The sequence below is a fragment of the Kryptolebias marmoratus genome, linkage group LG15 (genome assembly GCF_001649575.2).
Source record: "Kryptolebias marmoratus isolate JLee-2015 linkage group LG15, ASM164957v2, whole genome shotgun sequence".
NCBI lineage: Eukaryota > Metazoa > Chordata > Actinopteri > Cyprinodontiformes > Rivulidae > Kryptolebias > Kryptolebias marmoratus.
The window spans coordinates 18611332-18632848 of record NC_051444.1 but is presented as its reverse complement, the minus strand read 5'-3'; the positions used below and the strand labels follow the sequence as shown (position 1 = coordinate 18632848).

Here is a 21517-nt window from a genome sequence, read left to right as displayed (position 1 = left end):
ATCATCAAAATTAAACGAAATAAACATTTGAAATATATGAGTTTGTATGTAATGTATGAATATAATATACAAGTTTCACTTTTTAAATGGAATTACTGAAATCAATCTACTTTTTCATGATATTCTAATTTTATGACCAGCACCTGTATGTGTGTCAGGGACTAAGAATCTTGTTAAATCTGCTACAGGATGTCGTAAACATCCCATCTGATGTCTTATCTCCGGATCGACATATGCAAGCTCTGCTCAGTGTGGTCACAAAGACTTAGGAAAATAATTGTGTTTGGGTTTTTAGCTTCAGAGCAGAGGAAGTAGAGGGAGAGTCCCAGCTTTTGTTTGATCTGGAGGTATGAGGCCTTACATAAGAAAACTGGTTGAGAGTGATTTTGTTTGGCTGGTTTTCCTCCAGTCGAGAACCAGTTTTCTTATTGGGCACAAAGTACACAGAGATGTACTTAGAGAAAATCCTCCCAAAACCCTTCCAGACATTTGATGAGAAACATCGACTTAGTTAAGGAGATAACATTCAGGCCACCTACAAGCTCTCCCAGCTTCATTTATTCACGATACATACAATCAGTGCAGTGCCTGTCCTGCATATATGCGTGCTAGACTTTCCAGTACCTAAATCTATGTGGAGCATAAGTGTTATGATAGACTTGCTGTTCATTTTAGTACGATGAGCACGATAAGGAAGCTCTTCCTGTGTGAAACACTGATAGCAGATAGGAGCAGCTAAAACACAATGCTTTCTACAAGTTTAAGTTTATGAAAAAGTCTGGATTGTGAAGAACTCTTAGAGTTTCTAGAGAGTTTTTATTAACGCCTAAAATAAGAGGCTTAGCTGTCATTCACTTGAGGATATTGTTTATCCGTGTTGTTAACATTAAAGCAGCAGAGTGCACAGCCAGACGAGACATGACCCTAATAACCAAATATATCTGCAGTCAGATATGAATCCATTCTTCAGATTAATGGCTGAATACTTACTTGCGACAGTAATAATGTCAACAACGCCACGTTTGTCTCACTCAGCCTTACAGAACACAAACCCAGCTGCCGTTCACTGTGAGCGAAACAACTTATTATTGTTTCTCGTGCTCTGAGCTTTATTAGGGCCCCAGATTACAATCTTTGGCCACAGATGTTAACCAGCAGAGACTGAATTTTCGAGTGCGCTCTGAAAACATACCACAAGGTTTTATGATGTTATATTTATAATGAAAGATGAAAGGGAGGAAACATCTTTGTACCTGTGATTGCGGCTTTTGCGCGAGCGAGATAAGGTGGAGGGTTTTTGCAGCATTGTCTGTGTCCACCCTGTAAGCTCTTGATTCAGTTTACTCATTTTCATTTATTTAAACAGGTTCAGAGACAGAACAGAGTTTCTGATACTGTAAGCATCAGCAGGGGATGGCAGATAACAACCTCCATCGTAAAACGCACAGACTGAGTGAAAATATTGCAAAAATAAAACGTAATAGCACCAGCAGCATAGTGTTAGTTTCATTTCTTCAATATTGGTCCCATGTTTTGTGGAAACACTAAAACTTTGCTAGCAACCCACAAGTTAGTATTTAGGAGCAGCTTTAGTGTAATTTAATGGCTGACTGAGCCCATCGTGTTTGATTGCACGAGCGCTTGAGTTTGAATCATTGAAAAGATTACCCCTACGTCTAACCTGAACACTGTGCAACAATTTCAACACAGCCTGTGTTGAAACACAGTCTGGTGATTAGGATGATATGAAATATTTCTGTAACATCAACAAGTCATCACCTAAGTAAAGGATAAAAGAAGAATGGTGAGTGTATACTCAGAAAAAACATTATTATTTCTCCGGTGAGCAACAAGCTAATCCTCAAATTTAGGACAGGCTTGAGGATTTTGAATGAAGGCTGCAGATATTAAAAAGTAATCGGTTTGCTAATTTTCCCAAAGTCACTATTAACAAACCGGAAGTGTGCTGTAATCATATGTGCTCATTTATGATAGTCATCACTAGTCATCAGTTTGTAAACAGCTGAGGAAACTGACAAAAAAAATCTCATTTTGACACAGTGTTTTCCATCCTTTTCACTGATGCTCAACAGTTTACAGGCCCCTAATGATCTTTGCTTTGGTTTTTCTTTTTAAGCAATTTAGTTTGTTGTGGTGTACTGTAGAAACGATCAGAGAAACAGTTCATTTGTTTGGATTAAATTTTGTCATGGAAAATTCCCCCTTCATCAGCAGTCAGTAATGACTTGTTTCTGATCTTGATCTTGTTTCTTGACTTGTTAAAACAAAGTCTCGGCCTGTTGACAGGGGCTGCATTCTTTGTGGTGTCGGCCTTCGTTACAAGAACCGGGGAGGAGCGGCTGCTTTTTTTTTTTTTTTGCTGTGATTATTGAGAGAGATGAATAATAATAAGCTGAAACATCAAGTATTCATTACCCGTTCTGTCCTAGAGCTCTTCATTTCCTTTTAAAAGCAGGGATTTTGTGTTGAATGGATAACAGCCAGTGATGTCTTTCCTGTCTCTGTCACAGTGTTGTACGCTGCTGTTAAAGAAATTTAAAGAAATAAAAGTGAAGACATAAATAATAAAAGGCAGAGTCGATGGATTTATTGCGGCAAGGAGACAAGTCAGCACAGAGCTGTCTGGAGGGGCAGTTCTGCCACAGCTTGTTTTGAAGCACAGCAAACGTTACAACAAAAATACAAATCCCTGTTTCCTAAACTTTGTTTCACACTTCTGAGCCCAGCTCTAAAACTGCTGGATGCAGTGAGGAAAAGCTCATTTTCTCTTTGGAATGTGAACTTTTTCAGAGCCGGAAACTCCCATCTCCTGCAGCTGGGTTACGTCCAGCTCTTTGCACGTACAGCTTCACTATGTTGTAACTCAAGGTTGGAGAGCAACAAGCATCCATTAACACATTTTTCACAACAGTTTTAGTGCACGTATGAGATCATATTTCATTTGTTTTCTGTTTTTTCACTAATGAGGCCTTTAGGTAAAGTTCCAAATGGTTTATAGACGAATGTAAAGCATTTTAAAATACAAATACTTCCTCACTCTGTCTTCCTCTCTCCGTTTTTGTTATTCAACATAGGTTCAGTTTAGTTAGGTGGATTTTAGTGTCTTTTATAAAGCTCAGTGAGCTCCATGTGCAACTCAGATATTATTTGCAGACAGGCAGCTGGATGAAAAGGTAGGAAGAAACATTTCTTCACAGTTACACTTTGCCCTAAATACTTCATTTGGTGCAGATTTTGTGATTCGCTTGTTTATTGTAAGATTAAATTGTTGCTGAGCTAAAATGTAGTAATCACGAGAAGGAACTTTGTACATAAGCTGTTCCAGACATCTTGGAGAACTAACCACAGATCTGTGATTGTATTCTGGCTCAGATCCTCTCTCTAAGTAATTCCAGACAGTTAGCAATGGTAGGTACAGAGCTCTGTGCGCTCCCAGGGCTCCCCCATGCTTCTCCCTGCCTGCAGACACTCATTGGACTGCTCTCCAACCTTCTGCTTCATTCAGACATTTCAGATCTGGACTCATCAGCCCAGAGCACCTGTGACAATTTCTTGCATCCTTTTTTGTGTATTGTTGAGTCTCTCGGTCTTGTTTCCATGCCAGAAATTTGGCTTTTTAGCTGCAGTTGTTCAATTAAAACCATTTCTGGTCAGACTCATTCAGACAGTGGAGGAGGGTACCTGGGTCTTCCAGGTTTTGGCCATTTCTAAGCCGATCGAGCTGCTGGACAGCTTCTGATCTAGAAGCAGCGTTAACTTTGTGTCTGGAGTCCTCATTGTTGGCCGTTTCTTTTTGCCTTTTTCACAGAGCTTGAACAGCACATGTTGAAACCCCAGTCGGTTTTGAAATCTTTGCCTTGCAGATGTCGTTTAAGTGTCGTTGGGTTCTGTTGCTCTGCTCAGTTTGCCCTGTGGCATGAAACTGTCTCTGCAGCCTGACCTTGGAGAGAGTCTGTCTGTTCCTCGACCAGTTTCACATTTCCTACACAGCACTTTCTTACTACTAACTGCATTCCAACATACATGTAAATATGTAGGTTGTGTGTCAAGCTGCAACAATCAGCTGGTATTAGGATCCTACATATATTAGTCATCAGTTATTACATCTCAAAATGACCTGAGATCACTTGCAAACACGTTGAATTACACCGCTGTCTTATAGTGCATCTTGCATCATGACTGTTCAGTTTTTTTTTTTTATCCCCAAAATGTCTGAAATCACTCTGCATTTTGTTTTTCACACAAACAGGAGCTTTACAGGATATGTTTTTGGTGCAAGAAGTCTGCTTTTATTGCAGTGAAACAGCAGAAAAATAGAAACCTATCAGTACAGCCACAGTAAGAAGATCAGTCAAGTTATTCATCGTGAAGACTAAAGCTGGGCGGTGATTTTAAAGTGTGCAGAGGAGAGAGCTAAAAGCTACACAGCATCAGATGTTACAACCGTGAGATTGAATCCTAACTGGTTTGTAATTGCAGTGTGCAGGTGTAATGATCAGTCTTATTATATTGTTAATATTTCAAACTAAATAAAATGTCCCAGGTGGTAGATAATATTACATGAAGGAATCAAAACACCCCTCTCCTCTCCCCTCCTCCGTAAGTCTTTTCGGACAAGTGTTGCAGTCAATTATATACCCTATTAATAAAATGAACAAACGAGAAAACAGTCCTGCTGCTTTGGTTAATTGTTTAGGTGTAAATCTTTCAACTAACGTCAAATCACGATGTCTGAAATACTCCCAAATTCCCAGCAGTATTTCTCTCCCACCAATCGCTGTTGCATCCGTTCTCTGAGTGTGGCATACAACTCAAAGGTGATATTTTGGTAATCATGTCTGAACCGCAGATTTTGGCAACAAAGCTAACAGCAGAATGTCATTTACATTAGGGCTAAACTCATTTAGCCTTAATGTGATTATTGAAAAGTATATTTTATATGTTTGTTTTCTTGTTTTTTGTGGCAACAGCACTGTTGTTGTAGTCGATACAATGAAAAAAGGCATAGATTAGTGTTGGATTAAATGCAGTTTGAGATTATGTTAGTCAAGTTTGACAAAATCCAACAGTGCAGACAATACAATGTTCACCAAAAGCAAACAAGAAACAGACATTTATCAGTTGACTTTATCAGACAAATAAAAAAAAATAAAAAGGAAATCTTTAAAAGCTTTAAAGTATGCCCCGCATTTATGAGCGGAGCGATCATTTCTGCTTTGTTTCTGGAGCTACAGTTTAACTCACCACTGAATATGAATAGAAGATTACAACTTCATTCAAATCTGACGTCATTGTTTTCAGTAAACCAGTTCTGATAGAATATTAGAGCTGTACATGTTTGTGTATTTTCTGTGTAATTTATGCTTTATTTTGCATTCGAGCTGTTGAATAGTTGTTTTTTTCTATGTCACGGTATCTGTTGAGCAGAACAGAGTATACATGGCATCAAATAAAGCTGATAAACAGCTTCCCCACCTAAAGGAACTGATCCTTCGGTTTTTAAACATGACACCACTTTGACTCAGGGCCAGAAATTCGACTCCTGCTGTGTCGCAGGATTGTCTGGTGCAGATTTGCTTTGGACAAATGAACTGAAAGTTTAAAGTTGTGAGAATAACGGTGAACGTCTCAGTCATTTAAATCCAGGTTCGGTACTTCTGGTTGGTTTTGTAATGGAGACAGGTTGGCATTGATGCTTCAGTTTGTCTCCCTCTCTCCCAGAAACACAATAATTTACAAGAAAGATGACATTTTAATTAAAAAAAAAAAAAAAAAAAGTAGGTTGCATCTTTAAGCCACACTGGTGCACCTAGTTGTTAAATCTGCAGCCTGTATTTGTGCTTAATTTTCTGATTATTATTAAATTAAAGAAATTCTAAACACTTTAGGTACATTTTATTGTTGTGCTTCTTTTATGTGGAAATCATTGAGCTTTATTGGACAATATTTTGACAATAAATATTGTTGCTACCAAAAAACTTCAGTCTTAAACTTGCAGTGGAGAGATATTTTAAGCATTTTGCTATGAAGAGAAGAACTCTGTATCCTGTTAAACCAAACTAAACTAGAATACATTATTGTCTAAACCTCATCTCTGCCACTCACCTTTACAGTTTCTTAAAAAAAATGCTGTTTTTGAATTAATTAAACATGACATAAAACTGACACATCAGCTTATTAAAACAATTTGGCTAAAGACAGAGATAATTTACCTATTTCATATTGACATGATAGAACAAAACAACATTGTTACTGGAGCTACTGCAGCCTTACCGCCTGAGGACTGAAGCTGGGTGTTTTTAAACAATGGAACCGTATCATCTTCCAAATAATGGGAGGTTAAATACTGTGGCATGTAGGCAGGGTGAGAGGGAGCTTTCACAAAACTGATGGCTTTATTTCCTGCATTTCTCACTATAAATTGACTTTATAGGAAGGGAGTGAGATGGCCATGTCTTTCTAAGCCATTTTCACTACATGTTGCTGTCATGATGGGTGGAAAAGGAGGCGAACCCAGAGCACAGACTCATTGTAAGAACTAAAAGAAAACCAATTTATTTACAATAAACACAAAACAAAGGCTGACGTGGCAGCAAACTAAACACAACAAAATCCAGGAACGAGACACGAACAAACCTGAGACAAGACGGGAGGACAACCGGACAGAGCATGAAACGACAAAGTGACAATGAACCAGCAGGGAGAGGAGGAAATGACCAGGTTTTAAACACAGGAGTTAATTAGGAAAGGTGGGCACAGGTGAGATGATTATGAAACGAGGAGCAGGTGGAGATGGGCATGACAAGTAAACAAGTGACAGACAGAGGAGAGGTGAATACTGACAGACACAGAGAACAAGACCACATGAAAACAACACAAGAGACCCAAACAGAGACCAGAAGCAAAACACTCAATACAAAAAGAAACATACAAAACTGAATCCTGACAGTTGCAGGGATTTCCTGCCATTCACACTGTGGTTGTGATACCAAGACCTGGGCAGGATGCTCTCGGTAGTGGTGAAAGGTGGTAAAAGTGGTTGTATGCAAACAACAAGGTTCACACATGCATAAACAGTTTTTTAAATGTGCACATTTCCAACTCCACAAATAGAAATTTGCTGTGCATGCAGATTGCAAATGTCTGTAAAAACATCAGCTAACTCGGCAGCAAGTCTTTAAACAGCCGACCCGGAATATTGTCGAGTTGTGCAGCTTTGTGTGGACCGACTTTTTGTCAGCGTCCTCTTAAAGACAGCAGCACACACCTGCACCTGCTCATCATCAGGGCTTCTGGTTTTAATACCTGGTGTATGTTATTCAAAGCCTCAAACCTGCTATAAAATTAATTTAAGCTCTTTGGGAGGAAAGCATCAGTGACCATCACTTGTGACGTTACTTTATAGTTTGTTTTGGCCTGCGTGTGCCTCGTGTCCCTGGAATCACAGGATTTATCCTTGTTTTTTATGCCAGGTTAGCCTTCATGATGACTCAGGAGAGCTCAGTTTGTGCAGGACTAAGGGCTGCGTTGTTTCCTGATCTGAAGGCTGTATCATTTAATCATTTCTGTACCTCAGATGTCATCCGTGACTTCTGATTTGCCCGGCTGGTGTAGGACCTGACGTGTACTTAATTTGTCTCTCTTTCTCTCCTTTTACCACAGATGTTACTGATCTCCAAATCTTAGACGCAACGCCCCTACCATGATGGATTCCAAGAAAACTGGCAAGCTGCACAGTCTTCGCCTGAAGATGCTGCCACATCTTCGGCGGAACAAGGCGAGTTCCAGCAAGCATCGTGTCCAGACCGAGTGCAACATGGACCATCGGATGAGCATTTCTGTTCCAGACATGACCAGCATGAGGGAGGAGTATCATCACGTCTCCTCCAACACACAGCTTCAGCACTACAGCCCTCCAAAATACAACGGTAACTCCAGGCTGCCTGATAAACCTGCCAGGAAATCTAGAGGAAAAGGTGGGAGTGGCCTGCTGGAAGTACCTGATGGAGGAGCTACAAAGAGCGATCACAGACTGAGCATGCCTGCAGACTACACAGACTATGCTTTCTCTCAAGAGTCATTGAATGGTCTCTGTGAAGAAGAGAACTGCTACTGGGAAACACATCCACGTCTTGTTCAAAGGATGGAGCCCGAGGAGCTGGTCGTGCCTGAGATAAGCAGTGTCTCTAGTCCAGAAGTCTCCACCGAAGATGGTTCACCGGACAGCACACAGGTACAGAACCTAAACTCTGTTCAGAAATACAAAATCTGTGCTGGCATCCAAAAATAAGCAGGGGTCTGCCTAAATAGCAATAAAATGTAAACTTCTGAAGAATAAAAATCCTCGTTTCCAGAGACTGGCTCTTAATTTGGCTTAATTCATCAATTTGCAGTTGTAATTCTTGTAACATCAACATTAACAATAAAATAACAAAAAGGTGATGATCCATTAGGTGTGATTTGTCCCAATACAGTAGTTGTACTGTATTTTATATGTACCATATAACTCTTATAAAGGGAACTGATAAGAAAATAAGAGTCTAGTTAGAAGCATAAAACAAAAGGGAAAATTAAATAGTTGGAGTGTATCTACATGATGAAATATATTTACTTCCTATGTGGTGTGCAGTGTGAAACATTAATTTAATAAAAGCAATAACACAGTAATTTCTGCCTGCTCAAATGGAGAAACTGTTGTGCAGGAAATGTTGCAAAAAGTCAATAACATGATACCAAAGAGTTGGACTTTTTTAATGTACTTTGGTGTGGATGAGGTGTCGGGTGTGTTTGAACAGGAGCTGGAAAGTTTAACTTGGACGAGCTGGATAAGCTGCTGCTGCTGGATCTCCACCTAAAATCAACAGTTTACAATGTTAGCTGCATTGTTTCACCTTCAACTATTTCAGGTGAATTTGGACCAAAGTGGCAAACTGGAAGCAACACGTCAGCACACCTCAGTCAAAAGGAATTATTTCTTGAGTTTGAGCTGTAGAGACACTTCAATTAGACTTTATTAGTTTAAGCTATTTATAGGACAGTTTTGTCTTATCTCACCATGTGGTAACATACACATTTCAGTGTACTATGGTAATAATGTTTGTTTTTTTCCCAGTAAACAGTTATTTCTGTTTTTGGACTATTTTCCGCAGCACAGTTTGGCCTTACATGCAGGCTGTGAGGTGTTGCAATGTTTTGGCTTGATAACAAACCACGTTTGGTGTCAGATACCAAGCAGAATTATATAATCCTTTTTTTCCTTTCTACAGTTTAAGGGAGTTTAAGTTATTTCACTACAACTGAGCAACATGTTGGCACCATGTTTTATCTTCTTTTATCACAGCATTCAGATGAGACTTCTACACAGCAAAGTATTGCTGAACCACAGCAGACTTCCACAACATTATTGCTTGTGTTTACATTTTAAGCTGTATTGATGCGTTTTACCTGCACACTGTATTGTGTATATTTAAATTAACTAAATCTAATCTGAGAAGTATCTGACATGGGCATATTTAAGATAAGCACATGTGGATTAACTTCCTCTCTCTGTTATAAATTTACAATTCTCATCTCCATCATGCTTCTCAGATTAGATTTAGTCACATAAATACTTAAGGTTTGCCTTAAGATCTTTCTGAACCGTTAAATTAAACTTCTACTCTAAATGACACTGAGCATAATATAATACTTTCATAGGCAGTTTCTAACAATGCTGTTTCTTCAGCTCTTGTTTTCTGTCGAGCTCTAATATTTACAAAAGTGTGTAAACTGTGTGTCTGAGCAAATATGAGTCATTCCTGCACAAAGTTTGGAAGGAAAACTTTATCTCTGTTTGTTATTGCTTTGTTTTTGAAACATACCATAAAATTCTCCGTCCGACACGATCCCACCTTTAGACAAAGACTTAAAACTCCAGTTAAACCTAAACTGTCACGACTCAGAGCAAGAAATGCATATTGCCCTCTTTGTTCACGGGTTCACTCCGCTCAGGCCCCAGGATACAGGAATTTTTTAATAAAATGCTCAGAGGATTTGTGGTCATGGCAGAAAAGGCAAACGGGGTTCATTTTTGGAGCATTTAGCTGCTCAACAGACTGAACTTTTCACCCTCTGGGCCATTCAGCATTTTAGAAGAACTATTTAGCTTTCTTTCTACAATAAACTCCTGATGTCTACAGACTAAACAACACAGGAAACCGAAATGTAAGTGTCTAGTTTGGTCAGTTAATCGCCTGTTAGCTGAGTTTTTGATTATTAGACAGAATAGATTACATTAAAGTCAGTCTTGGAAAGATTATGCATGATTTGGTATCTTTATCTCACCTGGACATTATTTTAAATGCATCATACAAGCAGCTGCTTTGTCCTACAGCTGACATGCATCGAATCAAACAAAAAGAAAACTAACTCTGGATTATTGTATCGGGTTCAGGACATTAGGAGGAAGTGTGTTCTGGTTCAACGCTCAGTGTTTTTTCCAGCCAAAGAATAGGAACTACTTGTTTGAAGGTAGAAATGGGCTAAAATAATGATTCGGAAAAGTCCCTATAGCCTAAAGCAATATTTTTCCTTTTAATACTGCAAGACTGATGACAACATTTTAATTTAAACTAAGTGGACAAAAACAGAAGTTTGTCAGCAAAATAAGATGATAAATGTAGTCACTTTAATGGTTTTATTCAACTTGTGGTTTATTGTTATACAGCTGTTTGTTTTGAAGTGAAGTTCATATGTAAATTCAGATCATGTTCCTTTAATGCCCCTGCTGAAAGTGTAAGTGGTGATTGTGTTTGTGTGTACAGTGTGAGATGGGTAACGAGGCTGAGAGTGTGTCAGAGACCGTCCAGGACCTTCCTCGGTCCTTCCTGCTCCACATCACCCTGAAGGATGGACGGAACCTGGTGATCCGGGACCGCTGTGGTAGGAACCAAACCATCTGCTGCTTCTAAAGCGCCTGCTAAAAATAAATAATAAAAAAAACGAACCTGCTGTGAGTCATTAACCCTTCCCTTGGATTAGCTGTGCTACCCTCGTGTAAAACAAAGACATGACGCAGATCACAGGAAACAATAGGAATTACAGCAGCTCGCTTTCTGAAATGCATACGTCAAAAAGCCACAAAGACAAATGATTTTAGTTTAGTTTTTGTGAGTATTGTTAAGATGCTTTAAAAACCACTGAGGAGAATTGTTCAGATGATACAAAATCCTACTCTGTGGGAAAGTGATGCCTTCAGAGCATGAAAACTGGAGTTTAAAAGGAAAATAAAAAGTGCGGTGGTGGAATATTGTATGTAGTTCCTCACATGTGTATATTTGCTGCTCTTTACAGATTCACTTATTGTCAGGTATCGTTGTCTTGTTCAACACTGTGAGTTTATGTAATGATTGTTATTCTTATTCCACCAGTTTGTTGTACATGCTGTGACAGGAATTCATTTCTGACTTCCACCTCTAATCTGCGTTTGAACCTCCCAGGGAACGTCACCTTCCTCACAGATACAGTGTGTTTTCTGCTCGCACTGGCCTCGGTTTGTTTATTTAGCCTTGTTTCCTTAATGACAGTCAGGAATGCCCGTCTGAGTACACATGCCATTGACTCGAGGGACAGCAAAAGGAACCTGAATGTCAGCTCACCTGAGCAGCCTCTGAAGCGAAACATATTAGAACCTGTTTGAGCCGCGCCCAGCCCTGAATACCCAAGGCCCTTTCACTCCCGGGACGCTCGGTCCGGCTGCATTTATTTGTGCAGATAAAGCCAAAAATGAAGAACAGGTTTTGGGGAAAGGAGTAGTCAGGTTTCACTACATCTTTGTTCTCGCCATTGAAAAGCAGTCCCCGGACAACATCTTTATTTTCCATTATAATTAAATTACATTCACAGCAGTTAAAGCATGCAGAGAGAGTTGATGATCTGGAACAGGAAGCGCACGCAGAAACAGGCGTAATCATATTCGATGATGCTCAAAGGTTTGTGAATAAAAACACCTGCCATCTTCTATAAATACGACTTATTGAATTTTCACACAAGTCACAAAAATGAAGAGAAGCAAACAAACAGGTCGGACAAATCAGAAGGTTGAAAGTAGTCAGTTGTTTGCAGGAAGTGGGACTGCTGTCAGTTTGAGTGGTTGCCCCCCTTTTTTTAAGTACAACCAAGCTGTGAACTGACTGTGAAGTACAAAATGACTCGCTGGACCTCAGGAATAAAAAGAACGTTTATGATGCGGAAAACGCTTAAAATATCATCTCTAAAGGACTTGAATTCCCCCCTAACGAGTTCTGTACGAATGGAGGAAATTACAGATCATCAGTTTATTTATAAAGCTCCAGTTTGCAACCAAACTCATGTGAGTGTGTTTATAAAGGCTGGTGTTTTCCTGTATAGGAGGGATTAACTGACAAAGGTTCCCCCCCGAGGCCTGCAGGAACCTATGCAGTCACAAAGCAGTGCTGCAAAACCAATAATAATATCAGCTGGTAAAGTTTATCAGTCTGTCTTTGTGGTAACTCTGAATGAGAAGGGTGTCCATGGCAGGGCTGCAGGAAGAAAAGCACCCCTCAGCAACAAAAAAAGAGTCTTTCTGCAATAGAGTACTTACTCAACTATGTTGCAAAAACTCATTTTTAAATGAATGCATAGAATAGATGTTTGGAGATGTACACACAGTCCACGTGTGATCTGGAAGCTGCCCTCGTTTGGTTGGTTTACAGAAGAGCAGACTCACACGTAGAAATGAAATAACCTGACAGATCGAATATGAAAATATTAAAAGTCAAAATGAAAATGACGTATTGTGAATTTTTAGACGTTACTCTGCCTGCGAGTCTAACGGCGTTGATCTGCATCTGCTGCTAGTTGTCGACGTGCCCCCTGAAATTTAGTTGGGTTTTGATTCAGGATGCTGTGGTCGTCTCCCCCGAGGAGGAAAAAAAAAAAGCCACATCCTCCACAGCGACGTTCGAGATGACAATATGAGAGGCTCTGGCCTCTCCTTTTACTGGAAACCAGCAGGTTTCCCATGAAGCTGAGAGCAGGGGCTATAAGACTGGTTTGGAAATAAGAATTTAGGCCAAACCAACTAGCTTTAATGAGTTAATGAGAATTTTCTAAGTTGGGGCTTTTTATTCATTCATAATTTTAAATATTTGCAGCCTTATTTTTCTGATTGTCAGAGGCAGCAGGTTCTGGGATTTATCACTGGCCTCCCTGCTTCAGTATCAATAACTATGCGTCCCAGAGGAGTTCTGTCACAAAGGGCCAAACTTTCACATCGATTTGACCAGATTAAATTAAAGAATATTTACTCTAAAATAACTGTTGTTCTGTTTGTTCGTCAGGCACCAGCGACCCTTATGTAAAATTCAAGTTGGATGGAAAAACAATCTACAAAAGCAAAGTGGTTTACAAAAACCTGAATCCTACGTGGAATGAGTCGTTCTCTTTGCCTGTGAAGGATCTGAGTCAGAAACTTTACATCAAGGTAACCTCACATCGCACCGTTTCTGTGTGAAAGCTTTTCTCTGGTGTTGCAAATGTTGGCGGTTTTGGAGGGATTTCCACGATGGTGCAGTGACTGGCTCTGCTTCAAAGCCTCCGATGAGGAAAGGTTGTTTTACATCAGTTTGGGAATTAACTGTGTTGTGAAACAAATATGTTCGCGAAAGTTTTATTGAGGAAATGTATTAATATTTAACTACAAATATGTTGTTGTGTTATCAAAAACAATGCTCAGTGGGTGTGTTAGCTGTATGTAGGGGTTGTGACGTCTCACTGTGACTTCCTCTGTGACGTGACGCAGGTATACGACCGTGATCTCACGTCTGATGACTTTATGGGCTCTACCTTCGTCCAACTGAGTGACCTGCAGGTTGACACGTAAGTGCGATCATAAACCTTTATTGTTGCAGGCAGATGAAACGCTGTTTGTGTGGAGCAAATAAACTGGCCAGGATTCACGTCAGTATCTGTGGGTGAAAAGGAAAAAGATTGTTCTAATTTCTTGTTTATCCGTTCATTTCGTAAGAGTTGTGACTATAATGTTGAAATACAGATGACTAGCACCTCCTGGTGGACATTACCTCCACCTGACAGTGGTAAATGTAAATATAGCCACCACATTCACTCACTCCAGTCTAAGTGACAATATGTAGTTAAAAAGGGCTCGTTGATGTTGGAGGCTCTTTTGGTGAATGTTGGGTTTAATTCGTTGTGGCTCATTAGTGCCTGTTGCTCATGTAGCTGCCTTTAATTTTAAATAAACCTTTAATTCACCTTCCCTCAGGGTTCAAGAGCTGGTTTTGCCGCTGAAAGACGAAAACACTCTGGAGGAGGACATGGGCGTCGTGGTGGCCAACATGAAACTGTCGCTCAGAAATGGAGACAGCAAGAAAGGCCATGTAGGGGAAACCTATACTGTTTTTCACTGCATGTGTCACAACATTAGAAATATCAGTTTTGCATCGGATTTCAAGTCACAATGAAAAGAAAGTACACTCAGTCTGAAGGCTAGATGTTTCAGGATGTAATAGAAAACAACATAATTTGGTAAATACATCAGCTGAACAGCCCATGGCATATTTCACAGTGTTGTCTTTAATTGTTTTACCAAGCTAAAATGCAGAAGCAGTGTGAACAAAAGAAAAAGGAAGTCAATCCTGACAATAAGAGCATGAGCAGCAGCAGCTGTTGCTAATTAAACTGATAACAGATTAACCGATTATCAGCAAGTGTGAGCACGTCCACAAGAGAAGAAATGTTGGCAGTGCTTAAGAAGCATGAGTGCCCTTCCTGACACAACCTGAGCTCGAACCCGCAGCCTCAGGATTATGAGACTGCAACACTGTCTTCCCAGCTACCACGGCCCAATGCCTAAAGAAATTAGTAAACGTCAAAAAAGCTAAATCTCTGATTTTGCAGGTGTTATTTAGTATGTTAATAAATGTTTATTCTGGTATAATTTAAAGAGGGCTGAACAAGTATGACTTGTTCAGAAGGGCTTCTAAGAGAAAGCCTCTTCTTTCCAAACAGATCATGGCAGCAAAACTTAAATTTGTAAAGTTCCATTTGGAATAACATCCTGGAAGAGACAACACCACAGTGGAGATGACTGGGATTAACGTACAGAACCACGTTTTGTGAAAAAAAAAACACAACATCTCAGCCTCATACCAGCTGTCAAGCATGGTAGTGGAGGGCTGATGATTTTGGCTTGTTTTGCAGCCACAGGACCTGAGCGCCGTACGGTCATTGAGTCGAACGGGAACTCCTCTGTAGACCAAAGGCTTCAGGAGTCAAACGTGGGCCCGACAGCTGAGGCTTGGACCACGCTGAGTCGTGAGCAAATCTACAACAGGATGAAAAAGAAAAAGAATCAGGGCGTTGCAAAGTTCAGACCTCAACTTTTGGTGGGACCTCAGTGAAAACTCAATGAACTAAAGCAGAGTTATTGCTGCTAATGGTGGTTCTACCTGTTATCAAATCATGCGGTGTGTGTAGTTGTTCTCCCTCTGCTTCTGCATTTCAGTTCAGCTCCTGCCAATTAAAATAACGACACAGTGAAGTCCGACATGTGTTGTTGCTCAGCCGAGGTCACATCCATCTCATTTTGACTAACATGTCTTTCTAATTACATCTTCATGTGTAAAATGTCAAATTGAGAGTGTGTCGACTTACTTTTTTATTGTGTCTGTCATTATGTTTTCAATGTTTGTCTCTAGTCGACTAAACATGGTGTCATTTTGTTTTGCACCTAACTTGCATGCTCCTGTCAGCAGAAGTGGCTCGGAAAACGAAGTAGTGGGGTAAGCCATGGTGGAGGGGACACACTGGACAGACGTCAAACGCCAATGATTCTCGGCAGCATTCTACAGATATCTGCCACATGTAAAGGAGAGAATTTGTTGCTCCGGCAATACAGCTTAAGATGGAATACGATCCATAGTTGGATCCATATTAGGGTTAAATTCGATCTCTTTCTGATCAGACTGTACAGGTTAATACCACAGTGCAGTGTCCGTTCCTTACCCATGTTTGGCAGTTATCTGTTGATCTAAATCTGATTTCATTTATTGTCACAAGGTGGCAGCAAAAAGCATTTTAGATACAGATGCTCGTCTGCTCTAATTAAACGTGTGCAACAATAAATATTCGGATTTAATTTAGGATCTGTTGCAACTTGGTTTATCTGCATGGGACTGAGTAGAGCAACCTGTCTGCAAAGCGACATCAATCTGAAAAATCACTACTTTTTCTTCCACAAATGCATAATGCAAGTACACAGGAAATCATGTAGTCCAGTAGAATCAGTCAGTGGTACATCAGACAAAAACCACTGCAGTGCTGGCAAAACTGTAGATTAGCGCTGATCAAAAATAAGTCTGACAGTTGTGTTCTGATTTCACCGTGACGAGGGGTTTTAAACTCATAAAGCAGCTGATGATTGCATGTCGTCTCACTCCCGCCGCCGCTTGCTGTGCGTTTCGTCCTATTAGTGTATGACTGTTTGCATATGAGTGCAGCACACATAAAGCATGGCTGTCACCTCTGTGTTTTATGGAAGGCTTCGTTAGAAAACTCTGCATGTGCTTGTTTGAAAGTTTCTTTAACTGGTGCGTCGATAAATGAAATGCGTTGTAGCATGTTAGTTAAAAGCTACAGTTTTTTGCCTGCGCATGTGCAAGGTCAGGGTTTACAGCCACGTCAGCTCAGATTATGGTCTTTTATTCTGCTCTTTTTGCAGATTTAAAAGCATGTTACTTAATTTTCAATCTTCTGCTTTATGAAGTAACTATTTGTTTATTTGCTCTCTGTTCTTCACAATATTTCTGTGCCTTTATAAAGAAATTTAATTTGATTTGATTGTTTTTTGTTTGTAATCCCATGATTTCCCCTTCGTCCCTCTCAGCTCCCCGTCTCATTTGCTTCCTGACCCTCTCTTGCAGGGAGGGACGACTCAGAGCTCTCGTTTGTCCGACATTATGAGGAAGAATCAGCTGTGGACGTCTGTCCTCTCGGTGACTCTGATCGAAGGTCAGGATCTGCCGCCGCACACGCAGACGGGTCACTTCTACGTTCGCTTCAGACTGGGAGAGCAGCAGTATAAAAGCAAGGTACCAAATGAAAGATGGGTGCTTTCAGTTTTAACGCAGCTTTATTCCCCCCCCCCCAAAATCCCTAATCTTTTACCCATACCTCAAAAGATCATTTATTTATTGGCTGTTCTGAAAATGTTTCATGTTCTCAGTTCTCACACAACTACAGTGTTTTAATCTGTAGTTTCCCAAGGATTAACACTCATTTTTGACCCTGCTCCAAGGAGGATGTCCTGAGCTCTGTTGGCCACATGCTCACTTGTATCTGATGTGTTGTTGTGTAACTATTCATTACACATCAAAAGTGCCAGCAGCGTTCCTCCTTCTTATTCTAAGAAATATTCCCTCTCTGGTCAGTCAGGAAATGGTCCAAGTCCAGACATGCTGCCCTCTGTTAGTCAGTCCCAGTTCCTGAACTGGACCCTATGCTCCTGTCGGCCAAAATGTGATTTCACAGCAATTAGAAAAAAAAGTAAACTTCAGTAACTTAATAGGAGAAGAAAGTGTTATCAGTGTGAGTGTTTTTGAAATTGTCTTTTTCATGTTTTATATTCTCTCCGAATCAGAATCAGTGCAAAGTGGCCAATCCTCAGTGGAGAGAACGATTCACCATGAAAATGTTCGTCGGTGTGTCACAAATCCTGGAGGTGGAGCTGTGGTCCAGAGATGGACGGAAGACAGAGGAGTGCTTGGGGAGGTGAGTCTGCTTCTTCAGTCAGTGCGGTGCTGTGATTATTAAAATGATAGCAATAAAATAAAACTAGTGCGGTTTGTTTTTTGGCTGTTAAAAGTTTCTTTAAGTCTGTGTGCGTACATGTCTGTCTACCTTTGGCTGATATAAGGGGGGCAGGAGACTGATGAAGGAAAAGGAGCTCATTGTTACACTGTTGGAACAATCTGCAAAACTCCATTTTACTGTTTCCACACTTATCTTTCACAATAAAAAGCCTGCTTATATTGTTATTGTCATAACGGTTGTATTGGTTATGAAAAAGTCAGGCTCAGCTCATCCCCTGCAGATTTTATTTTACTGTTTCACACTGACCCTTTGAGTCCCCTCTCCCTCTTTTAGGAAGTGCCGTCTCACTGTCAAATTCCCTGTTTTCTGAACCTCTCCCACATCCTGAAGAGGCTTTTGACCTTAGGGCTTAGAAGTGAACATGAAGGGAGTTAAATGGTGACCCTGCCTGCTTCTTAGGTAATAATCAGGGTTTTCTAAATGAGTCCAGGTCAAGGCAGCCACTGCCCCTCCAGCTCCCATGCTCCTTAAAGATGAGAATGTTGTGGTGGCATAAAAGAAGAAAAGTAAAAGCCTTTCAAAATGATATTGATAATCAGGTTTGTGTTTACTTCAGCACTCTGCTCATGCTGCATTCATGGCAACTGGGAATTTTCAGCCCCTCCACTTTGAAGCAAGTCAAAAAACCATCAAGAATAAGTCATATTTTACTGAAAACTAAACAAAAACCTGATAATAAACTTTATATTAATTATTTGATCACTTCTGTCTGAAGTTAGATTGAATAATGGCTACTAAAGTAAATTCATTGTTATTAGCAAAACAAAAATTAAGAGTAAAATCATGTTCACTTCCAGTCTCAGCGGTGCAGTGAATACATCACGTTTTGGACTTAATGAATATAAAGACAGAGATCCTGGATTCTTTTTTTCTGAGCTGGAAGTGTTGCAAACTGAGATATCAGGGTTGTGTGTTTGAGTTGCTGAGGATTTCAAACCTTCTTAAACAGATTCTCTTAAGCATTAAAGCAGAAATAGTTTTTATTTCATGGTCTCTGTGTTAAACCTGGCAACAAGAGAGAAGAAATGTATCGTGACGTACAGTTGCTAAAGCCCGCTGACAGAAATAGCAGCAGTCGCTCTATATTTAGCACCGTTTTTAGGTTTCTCTGCACTTTTACAGGTTTAATTTTGGAATAAGAAAGATCTCCCACCGAATGCCTTTCATAACCACATCTTTGAACTGATTCTGACCTCTACCTGAGAACTTTACCCTGAAAATCCACCTCTGCCCGCTGGGACCTTCGTTTTTGTCCCCATGGTAACAGAAATCCCCGCGGGTTCGTGTGCAGCCAGCCCAAAGTCCCTTCTGGACACGATAAACATCAACACACGAAAAGGCATTTGTTTCGTTTTCGCTTCATTTTTCCGGCCCCCCTCCCTGCCTCTGAATGTGTACGAGGAAGGATTTAGGTTGGGTTGTGGCTGCAGATATTTACGCAGATTTAAATATCAGGCAAGACGAGGAAAAGAGTACACACTGTGGAAAATATACACAATAAGATGCAGAGGAGTTTGAGTTTTAAGAACAATTTGCTGTTGTTGTTTTAAGATGTTTGACAAAAAAATAAAAATAAATAATGGACCTGAAATCAAATTGTCTTGACAAACTGTTCAGTTCTATAAACTATTAAATCATTTGAATCTATACTTTGAAGCACATTTAGCCATAGAGTAAAGATAAATATGCCTAACTTGAATTTGTTTCTGTTCTTTTGTTGGGTATTCTGTTTACTTCTTGATGTTTTGTTTTGTTTTCCAAATCAATTTGCAAATTTGCAGAAATCTGAACCAATCAATCAACCAATCAGGGTGAAGCGTGTCCGACTCTTTGATCGTGGTTCATTCACTTCAGGTTGTTCTGTTGATTCTGCTCACAGTGAATAATAATAATAATAATATTCTATCCCTTTTTCAGGTGTGAAGTGAACCTGTCTGAGATCCCTTTCAATCAGAGGAACGTCTTCATAGGCAGGCTGGACTCTTTCAGAGGAACGCTGGTCTTCGTGCTCACACTGAACACATGCAGCGGCGTTTCCATCTCCGACCTCGGCGTCGCACCGCTCGATGAAAGACGCGAACGACAGAACCAGCTGGATAATTACGTCAGTATCTGCGATCCATGCGATCGTTGCATGGTTACATCACTTCAAACAAGCGCTTTTATTTACTGCTCCTTGCTATTATCAGTTAGAGCCTCCCTCTGCTGTCAGAACAGTGTGTTGTTTGTGTCATGGACAATATTGAGTTTTTCCTGATTACGAAGACAATCAGGTGGAATCAGATATTCTGTCCTGCCTGAAGCAGTCTTTAGAAGATGGTAAAGTGTGTTCATGAAGTGATGCATTTGGTCAGCTGCGTGTTTTAGCAGAATGTGCCAAGAGACCCTTACCCACACTACTCGTCCACCACCGTCAGCCGCAGCAGCCGCAGCTATTGACGAAATCCTGCCAGCCATACCAGACTTTGAGCCTGTTCTCTACAGCTGCTGGGGGAATCAGGATTACTTTTATAGCAGGCTGTCAGTGATCGCAGCAGTTAAAAATCCCATTTTTAGGAATTCTTTAAACTCAACAACGATGCCTCGCCCAAAGACATTGAGGCTGTGCTTGATTAAAACATTAGCTGAAGTTTCTCGTTTTTATCTGAAGTTATGTTGAATAATGTAGATAGATTCATAAAGATAAATGAATGAAAATGTGTGAAACTTGAGACTTTGGCTGTTCCTGATAAAATAGCTGTGTGTGTGTTTATTCTTCAGTAAATCTGTTATTGCTATTCTCCTCAAGATACAGACTGTAAAACATGCAGAAACCTGGTTCTTATTATTGTTTATTGACCCAAGTACAAACGCTATTGGACTTAGGTTTTGTTTGAAAACGGCACATTCTTTAAAAGAGCCTCACGGGTAAATTATGAGCATCAAGGAGACTTACCTGATTGCAGATCATTTTGCGGCATCTCTCTGCTGTGTGTTGAAGGACCTAAAGATGGCAGTGTCTGCCTGTTGAGCTCAGGGCCTGAAACAATCATGGCTGACCCAACCGTGTTAAGAAAAAGAGAGAACTTCATGAAATCTGATTTTTAATGCGAACAAAGCAGTCGTGCAGTAAACATGGACTGAGAAAATAAAATTCTGAGGATGTCTTCTCTACAACCTCATGTGGAGAAGACATTTAGAAGAAACCCGGTCCAGCATGCACCCAGACAATACACTACACCAGATGTCATTCAGAGACAAAGGAGGGCTTTAAATACTGTTTTGGAGAAAGCACCTCATAACAGTTTGCCGTAAATGTTGTTATGAAAAGCTTTCACATAAAGTACTACAGTGGTTTGCACATGTTAGATTTGTGAGGCAGGGGAGACTTCATGTCAGAAAAATATTAATTTGCATGCAGTAACTTGAATCTGATGAGGAGCCTGTCACAGAGAGCTTTAATTTGGATTTACTGACAGATTTGTGAAGTGCACTTACATTATGAACTGTTGTGAGGATGTGTTGAAGTGGAGACAACTTGCTAATGCTGCTGTCCCTTCATCAAACTCGGCTTCATTGAATCTTTGCTCTTCAGACCAGCTTATCACAATAAAGAGTAATATTC

At 40.2% G+C, this 21517-nt stretch overlaps 1 protein-coding gene across 3 annotated transcripts in view; it reads left to right on the top strand.

The window, feature by feature from the left end:
• Positions 1 to 21517, top strand: part of LOC108241612 (multiple C2 and transmembrane domain-containing protein 2-like) — a 41010-nt gene that overhangs the window by 7319 nt on the left and 12174 nt on the right. For 2 of the 3 annotated variants that reach the window (XM_025007956.2, XM_017425898.3), the window contains exons 2-10: positions 7684 to 8254; positions 10824 to 10941; positions 13362 to 13504; positions 13823 to 13899; positions 14306 to 14420; positions 15798 to 15824; positions 16965 to 17132; positions 17681 to 17811; positions 19831 to 20017. In XM_025007956.2, the coding sequence (XP_024863724.1) occupies positions 7724 to 8254; positions 10824 to 10941; positions 13362 to 13504; positions 13823 to 13899; positions 14306 to 14420; positions 15798 to 15824; positions 16965 to 17132; positions 17681 to 17811; positions 19831 to 20017 (1497 nt within the window). In that variant the 5' untranslated portion in view covers positions 7684 to 7723. The remainder of the gene's footprint in view (positions 1 to 7683; positions 8255 to 10823; positions 10942 to 13361; positions 13505 to 13822; positions 13900 to 14305; positions 14421 to 15797; positions 15825 to 16964; positions 17133 to 17680; positions 17812 to 19830; positions 20018 to 21517) is intronic. The other variant, XM_017425899.3, reaches the window with a different exon arrangement.